The sequence below is a fragment of the Heterodontus francisci genome, chromosome 16, assembly GCF_036365525.1.
Source record: "Heterodontus francisci isolate sHetFra1 chromosome 16, sHetFra1.hap1, whole genome shotgun sequence".
Taxonomy (NCBI): domain Eukaryota; kingdom Metazoa; phylum Chordata; class Chondrichthyes; order Heterodontiformes; family Heterodontidae; genus Heterodontus; species Heterodontus francisci.
Window position 1 is genome coordinate 90,037,348 of NC_090386.1, and position 10,838 is coordinate 90,048,185.

At 40.0% G+C, this 10,838-nt stretch overlaps 1 protein-coding gene across 1 annotated transcript in view; it reads left to right on the forward strand.

Moving 5' to 3' along the window:
* maf1a (MAF1 homolog, negative regulator of RNA polymerase III a) overlaps positions 1-6,937 on the forward strand; it is a gene marked incomplete at its 5' end in the record, with an annotated part of 29,083 nt that extends 22,146 nt beyond the window's left edge. Inside the window, 4 exons of the mRNA XM_068048582.1 lie at positions 1,850-1,969; positions 3,897-3,931; positions 4,795-4,897; positions 5,438-6,937. Coding sequence (XP_067904683.1) covers positions 1,850-1,969; positions 3,897-3,931; positions 4,795-4,897; positions 5,438-5,489 — 310 coding nt within the window. The remainder of the gene's footprint in view (positions 1-1,849; positions 1,970-3,896; positions 3,932-4,794; positions 4,898-5,437) is intronic.
* Between the last annotated feature and the right edge of the window lie 3,901 nt (positions 6,938-10,838).

Sequence of the window (10,838 nt, forward strand, 5' to 3'; positions counted from 1 at the left end):
AGCGGTTCAAGAAGGCAACTCACCATCACCTTCTCAAGGGTAATTAGGGACGAGCAACAAATGCTGCCCCACCAGTGATGCCTGCATCCCATGAAATGATTAAAAAAAAGTAAGGCTAAGCCTTCGTTAGCCTGGGTCAGTTTGTTCCTCTAGAGTGGGTTATTTTCCTTATTGCTTTCACACTCAGTACAAAACCACAGACAAGTAAAGTGAATGCCATTGATGAAAAGCAATCATCTCTGAAGTTGCAATCTTTTCACCACTTGGGTCATTATCACTGTTGCTTCTTATAATGTATTTGCCAAGTAAGACTCCTCTCATAACTATGGCATAAAAAAATTTTTGTGAAGAATTTTAGCAGGCATTTAAAAAGAAATCTGATCAGGCAACTCTATTTGCAGAGCAAAAATAAGCTGTGCTGATTTACTGTACAGTGTCTGCTGGGAAAAAAAACCTGACGATTATATTTGAATCCTGCCACTACTGGCTACGTTGGCAGGATGGCACGGGGTTTATGTGCAGCACCACTCTCTTCCTTCAGCTGGAACCTCCATATTACAGGTTGCTGAGACAGGTCCTTGTTTTTTTTATATATTTATATACATATATATTTGCATTTCAAATCTGCACTCAGCTCTCCCACTCTGTCTTTCTCTGTCTCTTCCCACAATTCCTTTGGCAGGCTAACAGGTTTTGCTGGTCGGAAGCTCAGAAAGCTGAGCTTTACAAGCCAGAGTGGATTGGAAAAGTGGTTGGGCACCTTGGTTGTAACAGCTGCCTCTTTCCCATTTGGTTAAATAAAGGTCAGGGTATGGAGAGATATTGTAACTCTTCAGTAAGATGTGGTCTGGGGTAAGAGAGAGTGAGTAAACTGCACCATCCTATCACTGGCAGGCAGAATGTAACAAATTATTAATGGCTAATCTGCCACCTCCTCCTGGAATGTGCCTTTGCAAAGCAGGTGTGGAAAGAGATGCAGTGGTTTTTGTCGAGGTTCATCCCAAGCAGCTCTGTAACACAGGAGTCTGTGCTCTACGGGCTGTTCCCAGAGACGCACACCGAGACAAACATCAACTGCTGCTGGAGGACTATCAATTCGGTGAAAGACGCCCTTTGGTCTGCCTGAAACTTGCTGGTCTTCCAGCGCAAAGAGTTGTCCACCACCGAATGTTGCAGACTGGCACATTCCAAGGTCCAGGACTATGTGCTGAGGGACGCACTAAAGCTTGGGGCAGCCGCAGCAAAGGCTCAATGGGGAAAGACCACAGTGTAAGGTCCCCCCACCAAGCTGAACTGAGGGGCTGGATCCATGGGAAACCCCTCGAACTGTATCGTTAATATTTTCATTTGCTGTAAATGTAAAACTGTAATTGGCACGACAATTGTGAAATGGAAGGGTTGTGAAGAAACTCATGATAGTATAGAAGGAAACTGATCTCCCTTGCAATGTTTGTATTTTTTGGTACTGTTTAAAACTGTTTGGCAATGTAATTTTTGCAGATTTTTATGAATAAAGTATATTTTGGAAATAAAAAAAAATCTGTTTTTTATAGCTCAACAGTTTTGGGCTGTCGAAATGTAAAATTCTCCATATAAGTAGAAATGTCTGTGTGATATGGCCTGCATCGGGCTGCACTTGTGTGTAAATCACTGTTTTTGTTTCATCCTGTACATTCCCATGTCCTGTTTGTCTTAAAGTAATGTACAGTCTTATAGGAAGACAGTTTATAAGCATCCCCTTTGGTACAACCGGTTGCCTATAATCGGGGCTTCGTGTCATTTATAATGTGATTGATTACTTGTAACGCAAGTAAATAACCAGCTGTCATAAACATGTATTATGGTACAGCTATAACCCAGATCTGGATTCAGACCCCTATGGCAAGGAGGGTAACTTGTGGTCATTCAACTACTTCTTTTACAACCAAAGGCTAAAAAGAATTGTGTTCTTCACTTGTCATTCAGTCAGGTGAGTATACTTTGATGCCATTGACTTCCACTTCATGTTTGCAGCGGACCTGTGCAATATCTTCCTTTGGGAGGCTTGAGGTGGTGTAAACTTTTCTCCTTTAGTCTTGACTGGTGATTACCACATCAGTCTGAATTTCCAAAGTGTAGACTATAACACCACAGAAAGAGGCCATTTGGCCCATCGATTCTGCGCCGGCTCTTTCGGAGAGCAATTCAATTAGTCCCACTCTCCATTCTTTCTCCATATCCCTACAGTTTTTATTCTCCTTCAAGTAGTTATCCAATTCCCTTTTGAAGGCTACTATTGAATCTGTATCCAGTACCCGATCAGGCAGTGTGTTCCAAATCCCAACCACTCATGTGGAAAGAAAGATTTTCCTGGTGTCGTCTCTGGTTCTTTTGCCAATTACCTTAAAACTTGTGCCCTCGTACCTCTAACATTTGAAAGCAGTTTCTCTTTATTTACACTATCTAAACGCTACATGATTTTGCACACCCAGTTAGGATCCCAGTTGAGCCTTGGTTATGGTTCCTTGGTGACGCTTTCAGTTTTATGGGGAAACCATACATGCCGTGCTGTGAATCCACACTCGCCAGGGGCTGGGTTTACAGCACAAAAATTATTGGTCATAGCCATGTACTACACAGCAGGAGGCCATTCGGCCCATCGAGTCCATGCTGGCCCTCTGAAGAGCAATCCAGTCAGTCCCAATCTTCATAGCCATGCAATTTTATTTCCTTGTGAAATCATTGTCTCTACTTCCACCACCCTCGTGGGCAGCGGGTTCCAGGTCATTACCACTCGCTGCGTTACAAAAAAAAAAGTTCTTCCTCACATTCCCCTGCATCTCTTGCCTAAAACCTTCAATCTGTGTCCCCTAGTCCCATTAACTGATGGTATAAGGAACAGTTTTTCCTTGTCTAACTTATCTAATCTTGTCATAATCTTGTACACATCTACCAAATCTCCCCTCCAAATTCCTCTACTCCAGGGAGACCAATCCCAGCTTTTCCAACCTAACCTTGTAACTAAAATCCTCCATTCCTGGAACCGTTCTGGTAAATCTCCTCTGCACCCTCTGAAGGACCCTCACATCCTTTCTGAAGTGTGCTGACCAGAACTGGACGCAATACTCCAGTTGGGGCCTAATTGGAGCTTTATAAAGGTTCAGCATAAGTTTCCTGCTTTTGTATTCAATATCTCTATTTATGAAGCCCAAGATCCCATAGGCTTTGTTAGCCACTCTCTCGATATGTCCTGCCATCTTCAAAGATCGACGCACATTCACTCCCCAGGTCCCTCTATTCTTGCATGCTCTTTAGAACTGTGCTATTAAGTCTATATTGCTTCCCCCATCCCTTCTGACAAAATGCATCACCTCACACTTGTCTGTATTAAATTAATTCATTTCATTCTATCAGTTTATGCTGGATTGTGAAAATGTTTTAACTCCGAAACTCAGTTCTCTTATTTAAAATCCAAACGTTTCATGTGTCCCTTACCTTACCCTTAGGCAATAAATCAGTTTCTGTGTTACATAGAATTTACAGCACAGAAACAGGCTATTGGGCCCAGCTGGTCTCTGCTAGTGATTATGCTCGACACAAGCCTCCTTCCACCCTCCTTCATCTAACCTTATCTGTATATCCTTCTATCCTTTCCCCCTCATGTACTTATGTATCCTTAAATGCATCTATGCTATTCTCAACTATTCCTTGTGGAAGCGAGTTCATTTTCACCACTCTGTTTAAAGAAGTTTCTCCTGCGTTTCCTTTTGGATTTATTAGTGACTACCTTATATTTATGGCCCCTAGTTTTGAACTCCTTCACAAATGGATGCATCTTCCCTACTCCTACCCTATCTAACCCCTACATTATTTTTAAAGAGCTCTATTAGGTCATCCCTCAACCTCCTCTTTCCTAGAGAAAAGAGCCCAGGCAGTTCCGTCTTTCCTAATGGTGAGAACTAAAAGTATACCCTGAATAGTGAAATTTGTACTGTGATGTGAAACTGTTTGTAAAGAGTTCTGCCTGGCATTTAAAAAAAAAAGTGTCAGTCATGGCTCAGTGGGGGGGTCTGTCAGAAGATCATGGCTTCAAATCTAGGTCGACGCTGCAGACACTCAGTTCTCTTACTGAAATTATAAAGGGAACGCTGCACTGTAGGAAGTCCATCATTTGGATGAGACGTTTAAATTGAGGCCCCGTCTGTGCTGTCAGTTAAACGTAAAAGATCTCATAGCACTATTTCAGAGCAGAGCAGGAGAGTTATCCCTGGTGTCCTGGCCATTAGTCGCACCTCCATCAACATCACTAAAACAGATTTTCTGGTCAATATTACATTGCTGTTTGTGAAAGCTTGCTCTGTGTGAATTGTCTGCCATGTTTTCCACATTACAACAGTGATTACTCAAAGGTACTTAATTGGCTGTAAAGTGTTGTTGGGATATTCTGAAGTTGTGAAAGGTGCTACATAAATGCAAGTTCATTAGTTCTTCCATTTACAGCGCAGTGAATGCTGGGCCGTGTCCACTGTCATTGAGTGAAGCATGGCACAAGCCTGATGTCTATAGCCCAACAACACTGTGACTCAAGACACTTGTAGGAGGATCGTATAACTGAGTGAAATTTTAAAAATAAAGTTCTTTGCATTAGCAGTTTATAAATGAAGCAATGATTGGACTGTTTGAGACAGTAAAATAACATTGAGCAACCAGAACTTTCTATCTTAATGTAAACAGCTCAAGACTTAAGATTTTTACTGAACAAATATTTGGCATATTTGTACACCTTGTATTAATATTGTGAATATTATTTTCTAGTGCAATGGGTTCCTGGCGATTCAGGGCTCAGCAGTGAACTGGGCGTGGAGCTGGAGGGTGAGAATAATTTAGTAGATGAAGAAGAGAACCTGGATGAAATGAGGTGAGATAATTTGTCTGTGCCCCTCCCTACCACCCTTGAATAAACTTTAAAGTGGTATTTGGAACTATCAACTATAACTCTTGGAGTTATCAAAGAGGTCTTCACTTTGGATATTGGGGATTATGTTAATGCAGTTCATTTTCTTTTAAAGGCAATAATTTCTAGCCATGAATTAATTATGACTGTGAGGATATGGGAGCCACTCTTATTAGTCTTTTCCAGTGATGTCATCGCTCAGAAATAGGTAATTACTGGTAGAAAAATACGTTGTTTGAATCCAGGAGAGTATTTTCTCTTTCGGATGAGATGTTAAACTGAGGCTCCATCTGCCCCTCAGGTGGAAGTAAAAGATTCCACAGCACTGTTTGGAGTTCACCCTGGAGTCCTGGCCAAAATTTATCACTCAGTCAGTGTCACTAAAGGAGATTATTGGTCATTATCACGTTGCTGTTTGTGGGAGCTTGCTGTGCATAAATTGGCTGCTCCGTTTCCTACGTTACAACAGTGACTGCACTTCAAAAGTTATTCTCACAACTTTAGGATGGCATCTGATCTCGAGGAAGACAGGGAAAACATGTTAAGGACACTCTGAAGGCCTCATTGAAAAGGGGACAAATTGACATCGGTGCACGGAAGGGGACTTGTCAAAAACCATACCACACGGCAGTTCCTCATCCAACAAGTTGCAACACAGTCAGAAACTGACTGCATAAAGTCTGCTGCGGAGAAGCAATGAAAGCGGAAAGAGAAAGAGCAGAACCCTGACTTGAGAACCCTTCCTTCCTCGGCAACCTCTGTCCTCTATGCTCAAAGTTCTGTTTGTCTAGGATTGGCCTGTTGAGTCACCTGAGAGCACAGAAATCATGAATGCCTGGCAGACCTCATCCTCATTTCGAGGGACTGACAACAACAATAGTTCAAAAGTACTTCATTGGCTGTAAAGTGCTTTGGGACATCCTGAGTTCATAAGAGACGCGACAGAAATGTCAATTCTTCCTTGTTAAGGTTGAAGAAAATGGAATATTGTACTTGAATTGTTCCGCTACATGTGAGAACTGTATCTAAGTTTAATCAATAAACTTAGGACCCATTAAAATTAGTTTTTACAGTTTTTTCGCCAATAAATTTCCATATTTTGTTTGAGTGGTGAATCAGTTACACACTAGAGATTGGTCCTCAACTTTTCTCTCAAACTATTTTTTGAAATCCTTCATATTTCTCTTAACCATTCTACCAAATTTGTTTTTTTTCAAACTCTTCATATTTCTCTTAAGCCAAAATCAGGTCCAAACTTGTGTGCTTCACATCTGTAATGTCAGGACAAACATCGAAGAGTACTGAGAATAACAAAATGGATACACTGCTTACAGAGATTGTTTGTAATATCATACCACATACTGCAAAATTAAAATTTAACATCAACTAATTTGTATTTGTCACACTTTAATATAATACTTGTTCTTTGTAACACTGGAATGGTGTCTACTTTAAACAGTAATTTTAGCAGTTGACATTTAAGAGCACACAATCCATTCATACATATTGCAACGGTATTTTAGCTGCTAAAATAGCTGGACCGTATTTTGTGATCACAGAAACTTATCGCATTACTCTTGGAACTACCATTAAGTTTCATAAAAGTGGTGGGTGAACTATGTAAATAATTGAATTGTCATTTGGCTTAAGCTACGCAGTAGTCTCTGCCTTGTTTTCTTAAGGTTTAGTTGTGTTGAAAATAAAAACTGATTTTCCCCAAATTAACTTTTTTTGGGCTTTAGTTTCCCCTGCACCCTCAACCCCAGTTTTTTTCCTGGTTTTTAATGTTAACATTGAAAAACGTCTCAGAAAAACCAGGGTTTTTAAACTTGGCAGTAAAAACTGACTTTAAAGGTCCTTAAATATGCTTCTTGAATTTTTTTTGGCATTTCCTGTTTCTTAAATGATTGGCAAATATTCAGTTGATTATACCTCCCTTCTGCAGTTAACACCCTTGTGTAGTCATTGAGAAGTCAATCCGAAGTAAAGGGCGTCTGTTTTACTTTACAGGTACAAAGCCATATGCACTTGAAGCTGGAGCCCAGTTAGACTGAAAATTCTTTGTTTTTCCACATCTTGAGACAGACGTTTCCAACTTCTGCTTATCTTTATAAGACTGCATTTACATCTTATCTTAGTTGGCAGAGGGTGTGCAAAACTAAAATGCTCCTTAAGATTATAATGTTGAACAAAGGGATATTGCCTGTTTTTCCAGTAATGCTAAAGACTCCTGTGTTGTGAGCAGGACTGTGGGCATTTATTGCTACAAACCAGAAGCCAGATTTAAACAAAGAGTCATAAGTAGCCAGCAACTACACATCCCAAAGTATTTCTGTCCATCCTTCCTACAGCTGTAGTTGAATTAAACAACAACAGAGTTCCTGGAATCCCACTGTGCTGCAAAATATGTTTCCATACCTGCAAATCACAGAAAACACACAGAAAACCTGATTTGGTGCTGACTTCACTAACTTTAAATTAGAACAGCACTCGTTGAGCGAATATTTTTTTCTGGCACCAAATATAGATCTGGTTGTTGAGAGCATAGATGCTGTCTACATTTGTACTATCTTGCAAATGTATTGCACACTGCCCTTTTTTTAGATAGGAGAGAGGCTGTAATGTACAGATAACTTGTTTTAAATTGCTGCAGGATTCTGCTCCCTGGGCCTGCACAATTCCAGGGGGCAGCAAGCATTCCATGTTTAATATATGTGTACAGGTAAAAGGTTGAACAACATTGAGATAGTATTTATTTTCTTAAACTAGACTCCTTCCCCATCTTACCCTATTTCAGAAAGATTGGTCTGTCTGATTTTGTTCAATCACTGAGAACATCTCTGGGCGATTCAAAGCCCATCTCAGACTAGACAGATGATAGTTTTCTCCTTTCAATGACCATAATGGTCCTTGTGGAATTAGTTTGGCTAGCACCAATCCAAGTGGGCACAGGTCTACAGCACAAATTAGCATTTATTTGTTCCATTACTTCAGCCTGGCACAGGGGTTTCAAGTGATCTCACACTGGTTCATTTGGTGATTAAGGTAATCCTCATGCCTACACTCAATGTATTTAATTGTCTTTTCTACTTGTTCCGTTGAAATACAATGTCGTTATCCAAATGCTTTGGCTTTTTGTAATGGAACAGTACATCTGTGAAAGAAGGACAATAGAGCATAGTCCACTGTGTGCTTTGTTCTTCATTGGACTGTTTTCCACAAGGAACCTGGCGTATTTCTATTATTTATTTAATTAATTGTATGAGATTTAGATTTCTCAGCATTTTATTTCTTGTTCAATGTCTTTGCTTTATGCCACTTCCAATGTGCAATGGAACATGTCTTCCAATAATTTGGGCTGTTTCTCAATTTTCTTCCCTCTTGTCCTAAAGAGGCGCAGCTGCTAATGGCGGGGGCGATGAAAATCAGGATACAAAAGAGGCCAGAATTGGAGGAGCGCAGAGGTCTTGGAAGTTTGTAGGGCTGGAGAAGGTTAGAGTTAGGATTTTAATTGAATAACGGAACACGGAACAAACTCGACAGGGCTATTCCTGTTCTTAGTTCTAGCTTGGGTGATGCTAAGGTTCCTTCTCTGATTGTCTGTTGTGTATTAGCATCTAAAACACAAGCTGAAGATTTTCTTCAGTAGTTCTTTTAGAGGAAATCAAACATGGTATCCTTACTACTTTGTGGGATTGAAAGATTCTCACCTGCCCATTTTAGGGAGCGAATTCCCGAGCTTAGGACCTCGATAGTCAAATGCACGGCTGCTAACGATGGTGCAAAGGAAATTGGGGGTATGCAAGAATCTAGAATTGGAGGAGCACAGAAACTTTGGAGGTTTGTAAGGCTGGAGGAGGTTGCAGAGATCCAAAAGACTATTCTTTTACTAGACAGTTTATTATAGCTCTTTCTGGCAGAAAACAGAAATGCCCTTTTATGTTCTTGCTTGAGGTATGTTTGTATCTTTGGTCCTCAAAAGGATAACCTAGACTGGCAAGCATGCAAACATCTTGAGTGTTTCCTGCAAAAGTGTTGTGTCTTTGCACGTGTGCTATTACTGTAAATGGAAATCAGAATGCTTATGGATAGTTCATGTATAGTTCCACCTGATAAAGGATCTCTGAGTTATTTACAGTTGGTTGTTTAACTCCTGACAGTTTTCTTTTAAAGTCGATGTCTGCACAATTTAAAGTGGTGCTGTGTGATGTGAAGTGTGATTACAAAACCAGCATATGGCCCCACTGACTGGGGGGGATATGGGATCCACAATCCTGCAGAAGATGAGTTTCTGAATCAGCCATGTAGTTGTGGGGAAGAGCAAGCTGAGAGGGGTTTAACTGTTTTATAGAAAATCTGAGGGAAGAGTAGTTGTGTTTTGAAATACTGTCTAGGAAGAGAAGGCTTCAGAATAGCATTGGCATGATGAATTGGATTACCCATTTGCTTCTTTCATTTTAGCGCATCGTATAAGCTGAACCCGATTGGGAGTGGGCGGGGAGGCAGATCATTTAGAAGGAGAGGAATTTTTTTTGAATAAAAAAAAACTTTCCTGGCAAGTTTGTTCCTCTGATGCAGGATCCAATGTTGTCATTTTGATTGCTAATGTTACCTCAGCAGTTATGTTAATTTCCTTTTATAATTAAACTTCTTCAACACATCAAATGTCTCGAGTAGTGCAGACCCACCGCACGTTTTGCATATGGCGAGTGTGCGTTTTTTGAATGTATTGAAATAAGCATGGTATCAGCAAGTAATGGTGGATTAAGATCATTGAGATTGATACAAATCTAGATTTCTGCTATGTTCAGGGCAATTTCACTTGCTGCCTTGAAAAAATGTCCATACAGCAATCGCACTGGGATGAATTGAATAGGTAGAATATGTGTATATAACCAGCTTTAATTTTGAATTTGAGGCACTTTGTCTTAGTAAGGTTGCACAGATTCTCTTGGTTGTGGCAGCTTGTAATCATACATTATCAATCATGTACAATCTTTTACATTACAATAGTGACCAGACTTTAAAAGTACTTCATTGGCTGTGAAGCATTTTGGGATATTCTGAGGTTGTAAAAGGCACTATATAAATGAAAGTTCTTCCGTTAGATAGCAAAGCTTCACAAAGCACTTAAGGTGTCGAAGCAGGTATTGGGAGAGATGACAGAAAGCACACTCTCCAAGATGTGGCCTTCTAAAGAAATTTGAAGCTGGGAAGAAATGTAGAAAAGTGAGTAGGTTCAAGAAAAGAATTACTGAAAGAATGAAGGCAACATCTTGGATAAATACTTCCTCCTTACCCTTGCAAGAAAATAAAACCCAATTCCTGGTTATAAAGTTCAACACAACAACAGTGTTAAATCAGTATTGTATTACTGATTCAATGCTATGCAACAAAGCATCATAATGAATTAAAATGTGCTATGAGCTATGTTATGTTTTATTGCAGCCTGCTTGTAATCTGTTAATTTTTGTGAGCCATAAAATAAACTTGGTGCATGAAAGTAGTTTGGATCATGAACTTTGGCTCCTAATTCTATAAGGCTATCATGATTCTTTGTATGCACAGCACATTCACAACAGAATACCATCTGTATCTTTGGATTGAATTAACTTGGTAGCAGTTTTGTTTCCCTTAATTTACATAGAAGCCTCCCTATTCTAACTTGTTAGTAAACTAATCAGACCTCATTAAAGGACACAACATTGTTAATGTTGCTATAGTTTTGAATTTCCATTCTGTCAAATTGAACTCTAAGGTTTGTTGTCAGATTAACTTCCCTTTTAAATCTTTCTTTTGGATATTGGTGTTGCTGGCATGGCCATCATTTATTGCCTAACCCTAGTTGCCTTTGAGAAGGTGGTGTGTGACTGGGAGGTAGTGGTGTTCTCTTGCATCTGTTCCC